Source organism: Pecten maximus, chromosome 4, assembly GCF_902652985.1.
Source record: "Pecten maximus chromosome 4, xPecMax1.1, whole genome shotgun sequence".
Classification (NCBI taxonomy): domain Eukaryota; kingdom Metazoa; phylum Mollusca; class Bivalvia; order Pectinida; family Pectinidae; genus Pecten; species Pecten maximus.
Genome location: NC_047018.1, coordinates 26063519 through 26085721, shown reverse-complemented (window position 1 = coordinate 26085721; position 22203 = coordinate 26063519). Strand labels below are relative to the sequence as shown.

General features: G+C 37.6%; 1 protein-coding gene and 1 long non-coding RNA gene across 4 annotated transcripts; both read left to right on the top strand.

The window, feature by feature from the left end:
• The first annotated feature begins 117 nt into the window (after positions 1-117).
• On the top strand, positions 118-15845 carry LOC117325628 (prolactin regulatory element-binding protein-like). Of its 3 annotated transcripts, XM_033882004.1 has the most exons (9): positions 118-246; positions 4951-5149; positions 5446-5657; positions 5997-6080; positions 6554-6669; positions 12493-12669; positions 13373-13445; positions 13908-14067; positions 14398-15845. In XM_033882004.1, the coding sequence occupies exons 1-9, from the start codon at positions 118-120 to the stop codon at positions 14481-14483; spliced, it is 1236 nt and encodes a 411-aa protein (XP_033737895.1). In that variant the 3' UTR covers positions 14484-15845. The 3 variants fall into 3 exon arrangements, with proteins under 3 accessions (XP_033737895.1, XP_033737897.1, XP_033737896.1); XM_033882006.1 differs by lacking the exons at positions 13373-13445; positions 13908-14067; positions 14398-15845 and adding an exon at positions 13145-13366; XM_033882005.1 differs by lacking the exons at positions 13373-13445; positions 13908-14067; positions 14398-15845 and adding an exon at positions 12901-13100.
• A 1183-nt stretch (positions 15846-17028) lies between these two features.
• LOC117325629 lies at positions 17029-22137 on the top strand. Its single transcript, XR_004532353.1, has 2 exons — positions 17029-20664; positions 20745-22137. It is a non-coding gene; the product is annotated as an uncharacterized LOC117325629 (long non-coding RNA).
• Positions 22138-22203: the final 66 nt, after the last annotated feature.

Below are 22203 nucleotides of genomic sequence, written 5' to 3'. Positions count from 1 at the left end.
AATTTCATATGTAAAATTTAAATTTCTATAAATAAAAATAAATTTGTATATAATATTCCCCAAAAGTAATATTTAAATATCAATTTTTAATACCAAACCGGGGCAAATCGTGGCAAGATGGCCGACAAAGGTGGTTTGTTGGCAAGATCGGAATTTCCCCTTTACGTTGTTAAATCCTTAGACGAAAGACATTTTCTTGTAGCTGGTGGTGGCGGCGCTGCAAAGACTGGAATTGCTAACGCAATTGTAAGTTTAGTATTCTCGGCGTTAAATTGGTCATATTTTCTATAAATCGGTCAGTTACATACTTTACAAAAGTACAGCTGTCAACAAACGGTTGGACCGGTGTCGACGGTGTTTGTTCGTTTATGAAATAAAAACGGACCGGGTGATTTGATATTGTTTAAAGACGAGCACTGACAAAGACTGCCAAGGCCTGTATTAACATAACGTTATGTTTGAGATATTATTACATTTAAAAACTGACGAACTGGTTTGTACGCATAATTCATAATTTCATCCATTACATCAGCTAAATGTCAACTTACCTTAATCTTTCTTCTTCGCATGAGGCTGGTAATGCAATAAATGCATGCAGGCAAAAAACCCTCAGCCTCAGGGGACCATTAAAATGATGGGATCTTGTTCCACTCCCGGAAGGTTTTCGGGAAGAAGGATGTACTGTGCACATCTTTCTGTGATGGAGGCACTCATAAAGTGTGCCGTCCCCTTGGGCTTGGTCCTAGCAAGAATATCTTGATACAATATACAGTCAAACCTACTCTGATGATCACCCGTCTTTAACGACCAATTTTCAGATTCCCTGTGAGATTTTACTATACAACGACCCTCTGTGAAGCAACCACCTGTCGAATGTGACTAATGACAGGTGATTTTGGAACGGCGGTCGCTCGTTTGTTTTTCTATAGCGACCAATTTCTGTCAGCCATCTTCTGCTCTCAGCAGTTATCCCTTGTAAAATTCAGACACTTTGACCCTGGCCTGATTATATCAACAAAATACCCCACCACCTGTTATAACTACTATAGGTTCCCTTGCCTGGGGCTTGGTGGCAGAGGAGTCAGACACCATGCTTGTCAGTGTATTACATTACATCTGTGCCTATATATATAGCTAGGTGGCTTCATTTGACATGATCACTAATTTTTATGATTACAAATAGGATGCATCACTTGAAATTTCACTTCAAGAACAAACCGTGGACATCTGTCAATAAGATTTACTCACATGAAAGCCAAAAATATGTTTCTTAATCGTAGCTGTCTGTACAAGTGTTTGTAATATACAGTCGAACCTGTCATATGTGACCTTCCAAGGGAGTCAGTAAAAAAGGTCACATATGACAGGTGGTCTCTTAATCCAGGTTCAAAGAAAATGACCCAAAAAGGAAAGTTCATAATTATTCTGCCACATATGTAATATTTATCAGCTACAAGTATAAGTACATACATGTATATGAAAAGGAATTACCTCAGTCATCAATTAAGATTGTGAATATAATCAAATCTGTAAGAGACCTCTTGAGGAAAACGAAAGAAAAAAAGAAAAAAAAAAGAAAAGAAAGAAAAATCACCATTCACTTAATGAAATAAAATGCTTATAATAATGGACAATATATAAAAATATCCCCATTTCTACATATGTAGTACAATATTTATTTTTTTTAATTTAATTCAGTTTCTTTTATTTTCATTAATACATGTATATATATATATAAATTCTTTTAGCATGTTACAATAATTTTTTTTTTTCTTTTAAATACAAAAAATAATCAAAGAATTTGAATGGCTAATTTGATTATTTCCAGTACTGGATACATTTACATAAAAAAAAAAAAAAAAAAAATTTTTGCATTCCTGAATTCCTGGCCCGGACTTCCGTCCGGATTATTAGTCACGTAACTGCATTTCCTTCATAACGATGGAGACGTTTTTAACTGGCAAATATCTGTCCTAAATTCCTAATGTCTCAAAAAGAACATAAATTTCAGTTAAACAGTAAGTTGACTGTTTATTCACTCTTTTTCATACTTCCCAAGCAAATGTTTTTATTTATATCTATCAAAATTTCGTGAAAATCGTCTGAATGGCGAGGACGTTTTTTCGCCATATCCCATCTCCTTTTTTCATTCTTTAGAAGTAAAGTACAGTTTCGTTCGTTTTTGGGTGTTATCAGGGCAAAGATAATAAATTCAATACATTTTTTGAGACAGAATAAGACATTTCATGCATTTCTGAAGTATTTTTTAATCTTTAAAAGCAGACAAGTTCGTCCTGTTTCTTCTTGATTAGGACTTCTGCTTCCGTTTTAAAACTCGGAAAGTCGCTGAAAAAAGTCGCTTTTCAGCATTTGGGACACGGAAATGATGGTCGTTAGTCGCGTCTGACAGGTAGTCGCTTAATCCAGGTCACTAGTATAGTAAATAACGTTGGGAGGAAAAAATACGGTCGCATATGAAAGCAAGTCGTTTAATTCAGGTGGTCGCTAAGGCAGGTTTGACTGTATATATATATTGCCCCTGTCTTTAGTTTGACAATAGTGTAATAAAAAAAAATCTGGAATTCAATTTGGATCAGAAAAAACAATTTTTAGTATTAAGAAGTTTGTTTATGTCACAACAGAACTAGTAGTAATACAAGCATAATAAATTATTGTGTGATTTTATTTAAGAAAGAAAGGGAGATGATTTGATAAATACATTTTTTAAATATTTCAGAACTTTATATAAAAAAAATTGTTTGTATCCATTAGACCATTTTGAGATATGTTTTGTCTTGGACTCCGCAAAATTATGTTTGATTCTTAGATTTTAATGGAATGGAAAAGTCTTTGATAAATATTTACCCCTTAAGAATTATGAAATAGTATATAAAGTGAATGCATTGATTTGACTTCAGAAAATTTAAAAATTGACTGGCCTATACTGAATGCCCTGTTCAATGACAAGTTATTTACTGCAATTTCACGTTTGGTGTGAAAATCTTGACCTGTCTATAAAGGCAACCTGTCTATACTATAGTGACTATTTTTCTGTCTCCCCTTGGGCTGTCTTTATATACACGTTTGGCTGTACAGTATATAGTTCTTCTGACCTGGTATAACACAACTATATTGTCTTGCATCTTATATAGTCTGGCCATTTGTGTAATTTTCGCCCTTTTGATGGCCAAGGGTTCCATTATCAGCTTGCTGACCATTGATGTAAAGCGAGGGTCTATGCAGATGAAATAGAACACTGATATGGGACTAAATCATGTGTGTTTCAGGGAAAATAGATATCTCATCATTTATCAATATATGAAAAGAAGGTGTTATGTCACGCCTAATTTTATTTTATCTGTTCTAAATCTAAGCAATACCAAACGGTGTCGGAGAATTCCACATTTTCATACAGTGGTGCACCCTGCCGCCGTTTGGTATTGCTTAGATTTAGTACAGATAAAATAAAATTGGGCTCGGTTACTTGGGCTGCTATTCTTTGGATCTTCTCTAATTATAATATAACCTATTCATCTCCCTGGTGGTGTGTGGGTCACATACTGCTGCCCCATAATTTAATGTGGGTCATACAAGTGTCTCATAGGATCTTATTTGAGTTGAGGTTTTACATCCTCTCATGTTACGTATTAGGAATCTGCTTTGCCCAAGCAGTAATCGAGTTGAATTGCTGATCCTTACTGATAATCACTTCCAGGTACTCGCTGGATTCAACAATTTCAAATTGGTGGTTATGGAGGATGTATTCTGCATTGATGGTATTACACTTTCTTCAGACTTTTATGACGAAACTTTTCTCAGGGTGGAACATTATTTGCTGCTTTCTTTTCCAACCTTCAAGTGATGAGGACAGATCATCCTGGAGACTCTGCGAGTCGGCCTCTTATTTGTTTACGAAATAATATAACAGGCATTGGTCAGCCAACAATGTGGTTTTGAATTTCTTCAGGAAGTCATTTATAAACACAAGAAAGATTAATGGCCCGAGGACTGTCCCTAGCTTGGGGTACTTATTAGAACAGGGGCTGTTAATATAAGGGGTGTGTCCTTCTAGTTCTTCAACTACTAGAACTAGATGAAGGTGATTATTGTTGTCTTATAAGTAAATTCAATCTTCGGCCTAGCTCAAATGATAGCTAGAACATAAAGAAGATGGTACATGGTCTCTTGAAGGGAGGAGGAATGTGACTGTTCTCTTCCTGGTTATCCGTATTACGGAGGAGGAATGTGACTGTTCTCTTCCTGGTTATCCTTATTACGGAGGAGGAATGTGACTGTTCTCTTCCTGGTTATCCATATTACGGAGGAGGAATGTGACTGTTCTCTTCCTGGTTATCCGTATTACGGAGGAGGAATGTGACTGTTCTCTTCCTGGTTATCCTTATTACGGAGGAGGAATGTGACTGTTCTCTTCCTGGTTATCCATATTACGGAGGAGGAATGTGACTGTTCTCTTCCTGGTTATCCTTATTACGGAGGAGGAATGTGACTGTTCTCTTCCTGGTTATCCTTATTACGGAGGAGGAATGTGACTGTTCTCTTCCTGGTTATCTGTATTACGGAGGAGGAATGTGACTGTTCTCTTCCTGGTTATCCTTATTACGGAGGAGGAATGTGACTGTTCTCTTCCTGGTTATCCTTATTACGGAGGAGGAATGTGACTGTTCTCTTCCTGGTTATCCATATTACTTCATGATCAATCGGTTAGAAGCTGGAGGTCCTGGGTTCAATTCAAGATCTGATCATTGCATTGTAGCTCTCCTTTAATATAATTATATATAAGTACCGGGTATGGGAAAAGATGATCATGTGAGCATTGGTCACAATTATATCTGAACACTGAGCCTTATCACCAAACTAATTTATATCATTTGTAAATGGAAGTGTTCTGTAACAAACTATTTGTGTGACTTCAATTTTGTATTTTTTTAGGAAGTATATGAGGTGAAGCTGCAAGATGGCAAACTTCAAGCTGTCAGTATTTGTCGTCATGATACCGGATCACAAGCTATCATGAATGGCACTAACGTCTATGATGGGAGACACCATCACTTTGCAGCAGGACTGGATGATGAATGTCATGTTTACTCCCTGAAATACAAAGTGATATCTCCCAAAAAAAAGACAGCAGGTATACTTTATGTATATAAGTACTACTTATAACTCACGGGTAGTGTCTCCATATGGGATAGCTGTAGTTATTACTGGGATAATATAAATGACTATAGAACTTCACAATGTTTCTATGAAATTTTGTATAGCAAACTCAGACACAGGAGTTAGGGTCGGTAGCTATATAGGGTAACATGAAAAACATTTTCATATATCATTGATTGAAACTAAGATAAACAAGCATATAATTACTTAAATGGAATCAAACTTATTAGATATTATCTGGAACCAAAATGTTTTTCACATATTTCACAGATGATGGAAATTTACGAAAAAGGAAAGGTGATTCTAGTTCAGAAAGCACTCAAAACAGCACTGGCAAGCAGATCATGTTTGATATTGATGAAATAAAAAGTACCAAAACAGATTTCAATAAAGACAGCAGTTTTCAGAAGGTTGCCCAGATCAGCCCAAGTCGGAGCTTCATAGCTACAGGGGGTACTGATGGCTATCTCAGAGTGTGGAAGGTAAATATTCACTGGGACTAAGGGTATTACAATTCTAGTTTGGTATAGATATGATGTAAACAGTTGTTTGTTCAAACCCTTCAATAACAATTTATGCTGAAGGCTTTTATCAGGACGCAGTGGAAATGATTTCAAATACCGTAATTTTATGTTTTTCAGTGATTTTTTGCTGAAATTTTTACAGTTGGTTTAGATTTGAGACATTATATTACTGTAATACATACAGATGTTGTAAATATACAAGGAATTGCTATGATTTACAAGACATTATCATAGGTAAATTCTAATGGAAAATACTTGCTACTTATAGTTTTTGCCCATCAGTATTTTTTTCTTCAGTTTCCAGGATTAGAAAAAATGTACGAAGTTCATGGCCATAAAAACGATATAGATGATATTGATATCAGTCCATCAGGAGATAAGGTAAGATGGAGTGTCCTTTGTACTGTAATAATCCAATAATGATCAATCTAAACTAAATACAGGTCAATAATTTGAAAATAAAATTGAGCTTATGACTCAAATTTACTGTTTTCCCGGAGGTATTGATCAGATGATGTTAACACACATGATGTTGATATCAAACTTGGCGTTCAGCTATCCAGGAACTCCAAGGACAAATAATAAATTTGGGGAGCCTGTCCTTAGCATATTCAACTTAAGTTAATTCCAAATTATTGTTTTTAATTTACTCTCACAATCAGATCATTTCCCCAAACAAATTTCACAGTTTTCATTAAAGTTAAATGTTTGACAATATTGTCCAGAAAAGTTTTTCTCTAAAAATGATTTTATAAAAATGATATCTGCATGGGAGACAATGAGTTTTATAATGATTGATTTCATTAGCATGTTTTAATTTGGTAGTTAATACCAAGTACTTCCTACATTGACAGATTGTGACTGTGTCTCGAGACCACTGTGCCTGTGTATGGAACTCTAAAGATGGTAGTAAAATCACCAATCTCAAGTGGCCCCTACAATCAGACGAGCACAGATATAGGTGTTGTAGGTAAGTATCACTCTACAGGTAGATAAACAGTGTAAAGTATATTACTGGATCTAAAAATAAGCTCATGGTTAATTGATGAGATGCCCACTTGTGTTTATTGCAGTTCGGTAAAAATGTTAATGAATCCTATTTCCTAGTCCTGCAATAAGCCCACCAACCTAAAGCTATTTTGGGTTGATGTTTTATCTGTTTACCTCCTGGGATTATTATAACAACGGATGAGGTAACAACATATACATAAACCTAGTAATAGGCTGGGGGTCATGTAGACAGTACACCAGTAACTGGCTAAGATACATAAACTTAGTAATAGGGGAGTCATGTAGACAGTACACCAGTAACTGGCTAAGGTACATCAACCTAGTAATAGGCTGGGGGAGTTGTGTAGACAGTACACCAGTAACTGGCTAAGATACATAAACCTAGTAATAGGGTGGGGGAGTCGTGTAGACAGTACACCAGTAACTGGCTAAGATACATAAACCTAGCAATAGGCCGAGGGAGTCATGTAGACAGTACACCAGTAACTGGCTAAGATACATAAACCTAGCAATAGGGGAGTCATGTAGACAGTACACCAGTAACTGGCTAAGATACATAAACCTAGTAATAGGGGAGTCATGTAGACAGTACACCAGTAACTGGCTAAGATACATAAACCTAGTAATAGGCGGAGTCATGTAGACAGTACACCAGTAACTGGCTAAGATACATAAACCTAGTAATAGGCTGGGGGAGTCGTGTAGGCAGTACACCAGTAACTGGCTAAGATACATAAACCTAGTAATAGGGTGGGGGAGTCGTGTAGACAGTACACCAGTAACTGGCTAAGATACATAAACCTAGTAATAGGCTGGGGGAGTCATGTAGACAGTACACCAGTAACTGGCTAAGGTACATAAACCTAGTAATAGGCTGGGGGAGTCATGTAGACAGTACACCAGTAACTGGCTAAGATACATAAACCTAGTAATAGGGTGGGGGAGTCGTGTAGACAGTACACCAGTAACTGGCTAAGATACATAAACCTAGCAATAGGCCGAGGGAGTCATGTAGACAGTACACCAGTAACTGGCTAAGATACATAAACCTAGCAATAGGGGAGTCATGTAGACAGTACACCAGTAACTGGCTAAGATACATAAACCTAGTAATAGGCGAGTCATGTAGGCAGTACACCAGTAACTGGCTAAGATACATAAACCTAGCAATAGGCTGGGGGAGTCATGTAGGCAGTACGCCAGTAACTGGCTAAGATACATAAACCTAGCAATAGGGGAGTCATGTAGACAGTACACCAGTAACTGGCTAAGATACATAAACCTAGCAATAGGGTCGGGGAGTCGTGTAGGCAGTACACCAGTAACTGGCTAAGATACATAAACCTAGCAATAGGCTGGGGGAGTCGTGTAGACAGTACACCAGTAACTGGCTAAGATACATAAACCTAGCAATAGGCTGGGGGAGTCGTGTAGACAGTACACCAGTAACTGGCTAAGGTACATAAACCTAGTAATAGGGTCGGGGAGTCGTGTAGGCAGTACACCAGTAACTGGCTAAGGTACATCAACCTAGTAATAGGCTGGGGGAGTCATGTAGACAGTACACCAGTAACTGGCTAAGATACATAAACCTAGTAATAGGCAGAGTTGTGTAGGCAGTACACCAGTAACTGGCTAAGATACATAAACCTAGCAATAGGCTGGGGGAGTCATGTAGACAGTACACCAGTAACTGGCTAAGGTACATAAACCTAGTAATAGGCAGAGTCATGTAGACAGTACACCAGTAACTGGCTAAGATACATCAACCTAGCAATAGGGTGGGGGAGTCGTGTAGACAGTGCACCAGTAACTGGCTAAGATACATAAACCTAGCAATAGGCGGAGTCATGTAGACAGTACATCAGTAACTGGCTAAGATACATAAACCTAGCAATAGGATCGGGGAGTCATGTAGACAGTACACCAGTAACTGGCTAAGATACATAAACCTAGCAATAGGCCGAGGGAGTCATGTAGACAGTACACCAGTAACTGGCTAAGATGCATAAACCTAGCAATAGGCCGAGGGAGTCATGTAGACAGTACACCAGTAACTGACTAAGATACATAAACCTAGTAATAGGGTGGGGGAGTCGTGTAGACAGTACACCAGTAACTGGCTAAGATACATAAACCTAGTAATAGGGTGGGGGAGTCGTGTAGACAGTACACCAGTAACTGGCTAAGATACATAAACCTAGCAATAGGCCGAGGGAGTCATGTAGACAGTACACCAGTAACTGGCTAAGATACATAAACCTAGCAATAGGGGAGTCATGTAGACAGTACACCAGTAACTGGCTAAGATACATAAACCTAGTAATAGGCGGAGTCATGTAGACAGTACACCAGTAACTGGCTAAGATACATAAACCTAGTAATAGGGTGGGGGAGTCGTGTAGACAGTACACCAGTAACTGGCTAAGATACATAAACCTAGCAATAGGCCGAGGGAGTCATGTAGACAGTACACCAGTAACTGGCTAAGATACATAAACCTAGTAATAGGCGGAGTCATGTAGACAGTACACCAGTAACTGGCTAAGATACATAAACCTAGCAATAGGCTGGGGGAGTCATGTAGGCAGTACACCAGTAACTGGCTAAGATACATAAACCTAGCAATAGGGGAGTCATGTAGACAGTACACCAGTAACTGGCTAAGATACATAAACCTAGCAATAGGGTCGGGGAGTCGTGTAGGCAGTACACCAGTAACTGGCTAAGATACATGAACCTAGCAATAGGCTGGGGGAGTCGTGTAGACAGTACACCAGTAACTGGCTAAGATACATGAACCTAGCAATAGGCTGGGGGAGTCGTGTAGACAGTACACCAGTAACTGGCTAAGGTACATAAACCTAGTAATAGGGTCGGGGAGTCGTGTAGGCAGTACACCAGTAACTGGCTAAGGTACATCAACCTAGTAATAGGCTGGGGGAGTCATGTAGACAGTACACCAGTAACTGGCTAAGATACATAAACCTAGTAATAGGCAGAGTCATGTAGACAGTACACCAGTAACTGGCTAAGATACATAAACCTAGCAATAGGGTGGGGGAGTCGTGTAGACAGTGCACCAGTAACTGGCTAAGATACATAAACCTAGCAATAGGCGGAGTCATGTAGACAGTACATCAGTAACTGGCTAAGATACATAAACCTAGCAATAGGATCGGGGAGTCATGTAGACAGTACACCAGTAACTGGCTAAGATACATAAACCTAGCAATAGGCCGAGGGAGTCATGTAGACAGTACACCAGTAACTGGCTAAGATGCATAAACCTAGCAATAGGCTGAGGGAGTCGTGTAGACAGTACACCAGTAACTGGCTAAGATACATAAACCTAGCAATAGGGTATGGGAGTCATGTAGACAGTACACCAGTAACTGGCTAAGGTACATAAACCTAGTAATAGGCGGAGTCATGTAGACAGTACACCAGTAACTGGCTAAGATACATAAACTTAGCAATAGGCTGGGGGAGTCATGTAGGCAGTACACCAGTAACTGGCTAAGATACATAAACCTAGCAATAGGCGGAGACATGTAGGCAGTACATTAGTAACTGGCTAAGACACATAAACCTAGCAATAGGCGGAGACATGTAGACAGTACACCAGTAACTGGCTAAGATACATAAACCTAGCAATAGGCGAGTCATGTAGGCAGTACACCAGTAACTGGCTAAGATACATGAACCTAGCAATAGGGTGGGGGAGTCATGTAGACAGTACACCAGTAACTGGCTAAGATACATAAACCTAGCAATAGGGTCGGGGAGTCGTGTAGGCAGTACACCAGTAACTGGCTAAGGTACATCAACCTAGTAATAGGCTGGGGGAGTCATGTAGACAGTACACCAGTAACTGGCTAAGATACATAAACCTAGTAATAGGCAGAGTTGTGTAGGCAGTACACCAGTAACTGGCTAAGGTACATCAACCTAGTAAAAGGCAGAGTCATGTAGACAGTACACCAGTAACTGGCTAAGATACATAAACCTAGCAATAGGGTGGGGGAGTCGTGTAGACAGTGCACCAGTAACTGGCTAAGATACATAAACCTAGCAATAGGCGGAGTCATGTAGACAGTACATCAGTAACTGGCTAAGATACATAAACCTAGCAATAGGATCGGGGAGTCATGTAGACAGTACACCAGTAACTGGCTAAGATACATAAACCTAGCTATAGGCAGAATCATGTAGACAGTACACCAGTAACTGGCTAAGACACATAAACCTAGCAATAGGCTGGGGGAGTCATGTAGACAGTACACCAGTAACTGGCTAAGATACATAAACCTAGCAATAGGCGAGTCATGTAGGCAGTACACCAGTAACTGGCTAAGATACATAAACCTAGCAATAGGGTGGGGGAGTCGTGTAGACAGTACACCAGTTACTGGCTAAGATACATAAACCTAGCAATAGGCGGAGTCGTGTAGACAGTACACCAGTAACTGGCTAAGATACATAAACCTAGCAATAGGGTGGGGGAGTCATGTAGACAGTACACCAGTAACTGGCTAAGATACATAAACCTAGCAATAGGCCGATGGAGTCATGTAGACAGTACACCAGTAACTGGCTAAGGTACATAAACCTAGCAATAGGCTGGGGGAGTCGTGTAGACAGTGCACCAGTAACTGGCTAAGGTACATAAACCTAGTAATAGGCTGGGGGAGTCGTGTAGACAGTACACCAGTAACTGGCTAAGATACATAAACCTAGTAATAGGCTGGGGGAGTCGTGTAGACAGTGCACCAGTAACTGGCTAAGGTACATAAACCTAGCAATAGGCGGTGTCATGTAGACAGTACACCAGTAACTGGCTAAGGTACATAAACCTAGCAATAGGGGGAGTCATGTAGACAGTACACCAGTAACTGGCTAAGATACATAAACCTAGCAATAAGCGGAGTCATGTAGACAGTACACCAGTAACTGGCTAAGATACATAAACCTAGCAATAAGCGGAGTCATGTAGACAGTACACCAGTAACTGGCTAAGATACATAAACCTAGCAATAGGCTGGGGGAGTCGTGTAGACACTACACCAGTAACTGGCTAAGATACATAAACCTAGCAATAAGCGGAGTCATGTAGACAGTACACCAGTAACTGGCTAAGATACATAAACCTAGCAATAGGCTGGGGGAGTCGTGTAGACAGTACACCAGTAACTGGCTAAGGTACATAAACCTAGCAATAGGCGGAGTCATGTAGACAGTACACCAGTAACTGGCTAAGATACATAAACCTAGCAATAGGCGGAGTCGTGTAGACAGTACACCAGTAACTGGCTAAGATACATAAACTTAGCAATAGGCAGAGTCATGTAGACAGTACACCAGTAACTAACTAAGTAGCAGTATACTCCTGAATGGAGAAACGTTGAGCCAGATGAACTAAAGGAGGTCTGATTTAACCACATTTTCCAAGTTTTAAAAAGTAAAGGCTTTCAGTTCATGCATGTCTGTCCATTCAGGAGTATACTTCTACTTAATACCAACATTATGATGTCCTTCCTTTGTTTAGATGTTTATCTAAATGAACAAGGTACCCAGAAATGATGTTTAAGTTGATAATACTTGTATTTAATATGTACTCTATTGAAGTCATCAATTGATCAATAACATAGTTGGAAAATATCACCTTAAACATCATTTCTGACATGGGTACCTTGCTCATTTAGATAAACATTTAAACAAAGGAAAGAATTCATCTTTCATTTTCTTGCCATCATGATAATCTCTGTTTTTTTCCCCTCAGATATGGTCTGATTGAAGGAAATAAGGACAAATTTAACCTCTACACCATCAGTATACCAAATAAACGATCTGCTCAGAAACCTCTACCTTGTTTTATAACTATGTGGAATAGCGAGAAGTTCGCCCCAAAACGGATGATTAATGCTGGTACAGAAGTTCTTTCAAGTCTGGCAGTGAGGTAAATCTATACTTTTCAGGTTCCAACTACATGTAGTCTCATTTACTGTACTTTGTGGCAGACTGCCTCAGTCATACCTATGTTCTTGTTTTATGAAATGAAAACTCAAGGAAAATCATATATATAATCTCATAACAGGAAAATTGATCAATAAAAAAAAAGAAACTTGGTTCTTGTTATTGCTGAAAGAACTAAATATCAAGGATAACTATATCATGTCATGTTTTACAGTGATGATGGCGTGAATATAGCAGTTGGAACGATATCAGGCAGTGTGGCTGTGTATATATTATGTCATGTTTTACAGTGATGATGGCATGTATATAGCAGTTGGAACGATATCAGGCAGTGTGACGGTATATATTATGTCATGTTTTACAGTAATGATGGCGTGTATATAGCAGTTGGAACGATATCAGGCAGTGTGACTGTGTATATATGTATAAGGATGACTATATCATGTCATGTTTTACAGTGATGATGGCGTGTATATAGCAGTTGGAACGATATCAGGCAGTGTGGCTGTGTATATATTATGTCATGTTTTTCAGTGATGATGGCGTGTATATAGCAGTTGGAACGATATCAGGCAGTGTGGCTGTGTATATATTATGTCATGTTTTTCAGTGATGATGGCGTGTATATAGCAGTTGGAACGATATCAGGCAGTGTGGCTGTGTATATATTATGTCATGTTTTTCAGTGATGATGGCGTGTATATAGCAGTTGGAACGATATCAGGCAGTGTGGCTGTGTATATATCCTTTAGTCTTCAGGTATGCATTATTTCAGATACATAATGATGACTTATCAATGTCTAGTTTCTTCCCTACATTTCTAGTTTACATCAGTCTAGTTTATGTGTGATTATTTCGAAAGAAAACAGCCACAAAATTCACTATTATACATAAATCACTAAATATCATAATGATTTTATATCAGGATGTTCACTCAGGTACATATAATAAGGTTTACTTTTCACAATATATACACATTTGTTAGGATAGTGACTAAAATGTCAATAACTGTTCAGTAAGCCTTGATAGAGGTGTTATTTTATAGGTCATATTATGTTTATATGAAACAGGTGTCGTGTAACCTCAATATCAAAATGATGTTGAGTGATGTCCCTTGGATCAACCATCTTCTGGTAAAGGCATTATTCTATGTAACTGTCAACTCCATGTTAAAGTTGAACTTTTCTTGCTGTCATTAGTATATTTATATGTGTCTTTCAGAAATTGTATTATAAGAAAGAGGCCCACAGTATATTTGTGACTGGAATCGAGTTCATGCCGAGTTCTGAGGGAGCGCGGGAAGTGACAGGAAACCAGGACTTTACCTTATTAAGTATCTCAGCTGATAACACTATCCGCATGCATCAAGTAGCCGCTCGGAGTAAGTATGCAAACAGGGTCCTACAAACTATCAGAAAAACTTTAAACATTCCTTTCCATTGACTTTGTAAATATTATCAAAATGAGTGTTCTGTCCATTTGTTAAAAATAGAAAACATTAACATGTACCACTGGTGTTTTTTAAAGTGAGAATTTCTTAGACTGTCACTGGTTATGTGATATGTTTCTCTCTGATTAAAGATGAAAACTATCAGTTTGTAAACAATGCTATACATGTGTATATGTACATATCACTTAAGATCTATAGAGTTAGCTGTGTATATGGTATGGACAACTGTTAATTTCTACCTAATTTTGTTTTTCTTGTCAGATTCCTACAGCGTACTACTGATTGTATTTGGTGCTTTACTGATTGTATTGATGATATTTGTAATGCTTGGAGAGTATGGAATCTGAAGAGAAACAATCTACACAGCCTCTGTAGTAAATCCAGACCGAGATCTTTAGTAACTTAAGGCAGCTACAGACTTCAGCCCAGGGATTCCTGTAACTCGACTTGAATCCATCAGGATCTTACTGGGGTCAGCTTCAGTATTAGCTGAAATCAATTTAAGAAATGAGGTTTTAATGCATAAAGGAAATATTTAATTATTATTTATGAAATCTGCCTTGGTTATATATTGATATGGTAAGATGTAGGGTGTAAATTGATGGTGGGGTACACAAACTGTGGGTAGTACCATTAACACTCATAGACACTCGGATACTCCACCCCCGGTACACCTAGGTTATATATTGATATGGTAGGATACAGTGTGTAAATAGATGGTGATGTAGTTAGTGTACACAAACTGTGGGTAGTACTTAGTTAGTGTACACAAACTGTGGGTAGTACCATTAACACTCATAGACACTCGGTAACGCCATCCCCAGTACACCTAGGTTATATATTGATATGGTAGGATACAGTGTGTAAATAGATGGTGATGTAGTTAGTGTACACAAACTGTGGGTAGTACCACTGACACTCATAGACACTCGGTAACGCCATCCCCAGTACACCTAGGTTATATATTGATATGGTAGGATGCAAATAGATTGTGATGTAGTTAGTGTACACAATAGATGGTGATGTAGTTAGTGTACACAAACTGTAGGTAGTACCTAGTTAGTGTACACAAACTGTGGGTAGTACTTAGTTAGTGTACACAAACTGTGGGTAGTACCATTAACACTCATAGACACTCGGTAACGCCATCCCCAGTACACCTAGGTTATATATTGATATGGTAGGATACAGTGTGTAAATAGATGGTGATGTAGTTAGTGTACACAAACTGTGGGTAGTACTTAGTTAGTGTACACAAACTGTGGGTAGTACTTAGTTAGTGTACACAAACTGTGGGTAGTACTTAGTTAGTGTACACAAACTGTGGGTAGTACTTAGTTAGTGTACACAAACTGTGGGTAGTACTTAGTTAGTGTACACAAACTGTGGGTAGTACTTAGTTAGTGTACACAAACTGTGGGTAGTACTTAGTTAGTGTACACAAACTGTGGGTAGTACCTAGTTAGTGTACACAAACTGTGGGTAGTACCTAGTTAGTGTACACAAACTGTGGGTAGTACTTAGTTAGTGTACACAAACTGTAGGTAGTACCTAGTTAGTGTACACAAACTGTGGGTAGTACCATTAACACTCATAGACACTCGGTAACGCCATCCCCAGTACACCTAGGTTATATATTGATATGGTAGGATACAGTGTGTAAATAGATGGTGATGTAGTTAGTGTACACAAACTGTGGGTAGTACCATTAACACTCATAGACACTCGGTAACTCCGCCCCCAGTACACCTAGGTTATATATTGATATGGTAGGATGCAAATAGATTGTGATGTAGTTAGTGTACACAATAGATGGTGATGTAGTTAGTGTACACAAACTGTGGGTAGTACTTAGTTAGTGTACACAAACTGTGGGTAGTACTTAGTTAGTGTACACAAACTGTGGGTAGTACTTAGTTAGTGTACACAAACTGTGGGTAGTACTTAGTTAGTGTACACAAACTGTGGGTAGTACTTAGTTAGTGTACACAAACTGTAGGTAGTACCTAGTTAGTGTACACAAACTGTGGGTAGTACTTAGTTAGTGTACACAAACTGTAGGTAGTACCTAGTTAGTGTACACAAACTGTGGGTAGTACCATTAACACTCATAGACACTCGGTAACGCCATCCCCAGTACACCTAGGTTATATATTGATATGGTAGGATACAGTGTGTAAATAGATGGTGATGTAGTTAGTGTACACAAACTGTGGGTAGTACCATTAACACTCATAGATACCCTGTAACTACACACCAATAAACTAGAGAATCTAGCAAAAAAATGTGCAATCATGTTTTGTCAAAAGTGATGTGTTTGTTCAACCAAGTTTTCATTCCATTGTGTAAGATGGTGATTTGTACGGTTATAAAACAAAACCTACATTCTATATTATAGATTTCTATATATTTTTTCTCGTATTTCTCAAATAGTTATTGAACAGAAATTTGTGAAACATGTCAGATTCATGATTTTGTTATGTTTGTCTTGGATTCAGAAATTCATGTATTATTTCTTTTAATAGGCAATACCGGAAAAAAGTATCTGATAAATTAAAATGCTCAAAATATTAAATTAGTACATGATTATAATCAAGATGATTTTTTTTATTATACACAATTGGAAAATTTCTTTTCAAGCATATTTTGTAAAGATATGAAAGTTTGAAATACAATAATATACATTATTTGAAAATTGATTTCATTTAATGTTTATAAAAGAGAAATTTTCAGAATAAGATAATGATGTTTTGTAAATCATTGATGATGATGCTGTGGTTATAGGTGGTGCAATGCTATTACTATATACTATAGTAAATGTTAAGAATGTGAAGTGTGATTGTAACATTCCTAAATGATTGTATGATTTGGAGTCAGATACATATTGCGACATGTTCATGTATGATTTGGATTCAGATATATATTGCGACATGTTCATGTATGATTTGGAGTCAGATATATATTGCGACATGTTAAAAGAACTGTACAGTCTAACATGACCACCAATATAACCCTGTATATAACGACTACTGTTTATACTGTAACTTTCTAGACCTTTGCTGTATCATTGATGTAGAAAGAAATGGTAAAGTTTAATGCATCACTGCTGTACAGGGAGTTAAAAAACTCGTCCACTTAGACGTCCCCTACTCTTAAAACCAAATGGGATTATAGGTTTCCTCGATCTGTGTCCCTCTTGTACGTAATGCTAAAATTTGTCATTGCTCTGTCGGCTTCATTCCTTGAGGGATGTTGATCAAACTTCACACAATGACCATAATATCTTGGACAAGTGCGAGTTTCACGGCCTTTGGGTCAAGGTCAAGGTCACTTTTACTATTTTCAGTAGGGGCTGGTAGGGAACATACTCTTTATATATCCTTGCTCTACATAATATCACATTGTGTAATTTGACCAAGCCAATGGTTTATATTGGAAGGTTGAAAAATATCTTTTTTTATGAAAAGTTGTCTGAACGGCACGTAGAATTGATGGAAATGTGAGGACTTCATAATAAGTACATCAGACATCAGTACAATACCTTATCAAGGAAGCTATCAGAACAGAGACCTGGTTTCTCTCTCCTCTGTCCAGTACCAGGTGAGGTATACAGTTAGCATTCCTACGTGCCATGGTCAGAAAAAATCCACATGCTACCAGGGATCTCTGTGTTTTTAAGATGCAAATTAGTGATTTTAATAGACACCAAAGCTTCTTAAATTTCATTTTGTATTTATAGATTTGTCCTTGATTGTGCTATTATATTTTCTTCTATTTATAACCGAGATGTAGATTGGTTTTAAAGCAATGATTCCACAGAAAATGTGATATTAGATTTATCTTTACCAGTTAAATTACCATTTGTTTCTAGGATAATCTAGTTTCCTGGTCAGAGTTAATGTAAATGTGAGAAGGTGTAATTGGTCATTGTGCTTCTTTTTTTGCTTAATACATTTTAAGATGACATAATTTTCAAAAACCGTAATATGATATGAAGGATGCAGGTAATAGAGCCAACACCGTACGTTTGGTTGGGTGGGTAGAGGGTTCTCCGCTGGATACCCAATGGTATGCTGGGCGATCGAGCAATAGGAGAAATACGATAAGTGTATCGATCACAACAGCAGTCGAAGTGGTAACTTTCCAAACTTTTATTATTTCGTCGACCGGTTTCGCCTTATGTAGGCTTCATCAGGACAAATTTTACAAATATTGGTACCCTATTGTACATGAAATGCGGCTCCCATCTAAGTCTAAAAATAGTATATGATTATGACGTAATTATTTATGATGTTTCTCCCATTATGCGGGTGATAACTAACACTATACAAAGTTACATATTAATATTTTACCTAAGTTTAACTACATTTATATTTTAGCAAGTCCATTTAAAATCTATAAGCACTATATTCTATTGTATCTTCAACATAAAAGCATAATGGTTAAAACAAAGGCCACACCAAGAAATTCGGTAGAACAGCCAAGGACTCCAACTAAGATACCGTGTATCCTATGCGGGAATTCTTACGGAACATTGAAGAGCCTAAGAAGGCATGTCAACGTCAAGCATACATCAAACAAGACATGGTACAGATGTAAGATTTGCAGGAAATTATATGGAAGAAGATCAGACTACAACCGACACCAAAGAAATGTACACCCAACCTACAAGATTGAACCAGAAATCATTCAGGATAAATCAAGGAAGAGGCGAAGAAACCAGGTGACAAAAGACCTTTCGAACATCTTACAAAATCACAACTGAGACTAGCCAAGTTCAGAATAGTACCAGGGAAACAACTGATAGGGGGAGGCCTGCCGGAGAAATCTCGCCCAGTCCTGGACCAGGCAATGGACCTTTTGAAGGCGGACCTGGCACTCAGCGATTCAACCAGCACTACATCCGAGCCATACCAAATCCATCAGAAAACATGGAAGTAAGGGACTACAAGGCTTATAACTATGTGTCAGAATCTACATCTACACTGTGTATGGACGAACACTGAACAGTTTTAAGTGTTTTAAACAATAACCGTGAAGGAAGATACAATAGAATATAGTGCTTATAGATTTTAAATGGACTTGCTTAAATACAAATGTAGTTAAACTTAGGTAAAATATTAATATGTAACTTTGTAAAGTGTTAGTTATCACCCGCATAATGGGAGAAACGTCATAAATAATTACGTCATAATCATATACTATTTTTAGACTTAGATGGGAGCCGCATTTCATGTACAATAGGGTACCGATATTTGTAAAATTTGTCCTGATGAAGCCTACTTGAGGCGAAACCGGTCGACGAAATAATAAAAGTTTGGAAAGTTAACACTTAGACTGCTGTTGTGATTGATACACTTATCGTAATATGATATGAGATACATTTTAAAAATTAGCGTGACATACACTATTATAATATTATTTTACTGTAGAATTAAATCTTTTGGGGTTTAATGTACTGGTGTTCTGAAAGGTCTGCTGGTATTTGAAACATTATAACTTTAATACCAAGGTCATTTTCTGTTGTAAACATGTATGATTGTGTATTTATATGATATGTATGATGTTGGTGTCGGACTGTTTGGTCAAAATTGTACTCATGTAATACGGTTGCACCAGTGTTATTGATAAAATATCTGACATTAGGTTTTCCATATTTCTGTACATACTTTTTACTTATAAACTTTTGACAGTTTATTTCATTTGATCCTAACTGGAAGGAAGTATATATATTTAGGTGATGGTAACATGTAAAATATACTGGAATTTCATTAAAGTTGAAATCAGGATATCAGAAGTTTATAGGATAATGGTCTTACTTGTAAAACTTTTATCAATTTCAGTACAGATAAACTGATTCTATAGTAGACTGAATTTTACCATTTTCAACATAATTATGTAACTTATTATTCAATTTCGAAAAGATTTTCTCTACATTAATTTGGGAACCCCACACTTGATGCTTGTTTGTTTTTTTCATAATAATTGATTTTGTGATTGTCAATTAGGTAATTGATCAGTGTAATTTTTATTTAGTTATATTATTTTGTGATTGAGCAATGCATTTGATGATTGAGTTGTGTATTTGATGATTGAGTGGTGCATTTGATGATTGAGAGGTGTATTTGATGATTGAGTGGTGTATTTGGTGATTGAGTGGTGTATTTGGTGATTGAGTGGTGTATTTGGTGATTGAGTGGTGTATTTGGTGATTGAGTGGTGTATTTGGTGATTGAGTTGTGTATTTGGTGATTGAGTTGTGTATTTGATGATTGAGTGGTATATTTGAGTTGTGTATTTGGTGAGTGGTGTATTTGGTGATTGAATTGTGTATTTGGTGATTGAGAGGTGTATTTGGTGATTGAGAGGTGTATTTGGTGATTGAGTTGTGTATTTGGTGATTGAGAGGTGTATTTGATGATTGAGAGGTGTATTTGGTGATTGAGAGGTGTATTTGATGATTGAGAGGTGTATTTGATGATTGAGAGGTGTATTTGATGATTGAGAGGTGTATTTGGTGATTGAATTGTGTATTTGGTGATTGAGAGGTGTATTTTGTGATTGAGAGGTGTATTTGGTGATTGAATTGTGTATTTGATGATTGAGAGGTGTATTTGGTGATTGAGAGGTGTATTTGGTGATTGAGAGGTGTATTTGGTGATTGAATTGTGTATTTGGTGATTGAGAGGTGTATTTGGTGATTGAGTTGTGTATTAGGTAATTGATCAGTGTAATTTTAATTTAGACATATTATTTTGTGATTGAGCAATGTGTTTGATGATTGAGTGGTGTATTTAATGATTAAGTGGTGTATTTAATGATTGAGTGGTGTATTTGATGATTTAGTTGTGTATTTGATGATTGAGAGGTGTATTTGGTGATTGAGAGGTGTATTTGGTGATTGAATTGTGTATTTGGTGATTGAGAGGTGTATTTGGTGATTGAGTTGTGTATTTGGTGATTGAGAGGTGTATTTGGTGATTGAGTTGTATATTTGGTGATTGAGAGGTGTATTTGGTGATTGAGAGGTGTATTTGATGATTGAGTGGTTTATTTGGTGATTGAGTTGTGTATTTGGTGATTTAGTGGTGTATTTGATGATTGAGTTGTGTATTTGTTGATTGAGATGTGTATTTGATGATTGAGTGGTGTATTTAGTGATTGAATTGTGTATTTGGTGATTGAGTGGTGTATTTGATGATGAAGCATGTCCTAATTAAGCATTTGAATTGCTAGGGGCAGTTAACGGTGTTTAAGTACTGGTTGTGTATCTGTGATAAGTTTTAGTGATTATAGTATTTGTACTTTTATATGTTATCTATTTTATTTTTAATGTGCAATTTAACATTTTACAAGTGGTCAATGTTTATCACATGTGTCCACTGACTGCCTTGTCATTATCACATTGGTCCTCTGAAGGCCTTGTCGCTATATCATTGGTTCTCTGATGACCATGTTGTTACCACATTTGTCCTCTGATGACCATGTTATTGCCACCTTTGTCCTCTGACGACAATACCACATTGGTCCTCTGACGACCATGTTGTTACCACATTGTTCCACTGACGACCATGTCGTTGCCACATTGTTCCACTGACGACCATGTCGTTACCACATTGGTCCTCTGACGACCATGTCGTTACCACATTGTTCCACTGACGACCATGTCGTTACCACATTGGTCCTCTGAAGGCCTTGTCGCTATATCATTGGTCCTCTGACGACCATGTCGTTACCACATTGTTCCACTGACGACCATGTTGTTACCACATTGGTCCTCTGACGACCATGTCGTTACCACATTGGTCCTCTGACGACCATGTTGTTACCACATTGGTCCTCTGACGACCATGTCGTTACCACATTGTTCCTCTGACTACCATGTCGTTACCACATTGTTCCACTGACGACCATGTCGTTATCACTACCAGTGAATACATGTATGATGTCACAGATGTAAACCACATGTGCTACGGAATAAATTAGTAACATAATTACAAATCAGTTGTTGTTGTTTTTGTTTACTCAAAAAGTACAACTACCTCGGGTATATGTAACATACTTGAC

Excerpts from the sequence above, each read along its gene's own strand:
- LOC117325628 (XM_033882004.1), top strand. The coding sequence starts at position 118 with ATGGCCGACAAAGGTGGTTTGTTGGCAAGATCGGAATTTCCCCTTTAC. Across the intron at positions 13,446-13,907 it reads ATATATCCTTTAGTCTTCAG|AAATTGTATTATAAGAAAGA; the intron begins GTATGCATTATT and ends TGTGTCTTTCAG. Across the intron at positions 14,068-14,397 it reads GCATCAAGTAGCCGCTCGGA|ATTCCTACAGCGTACTACTG; the intron begins GTAAGTATGCAA and ends TTTTCTTGTCAG.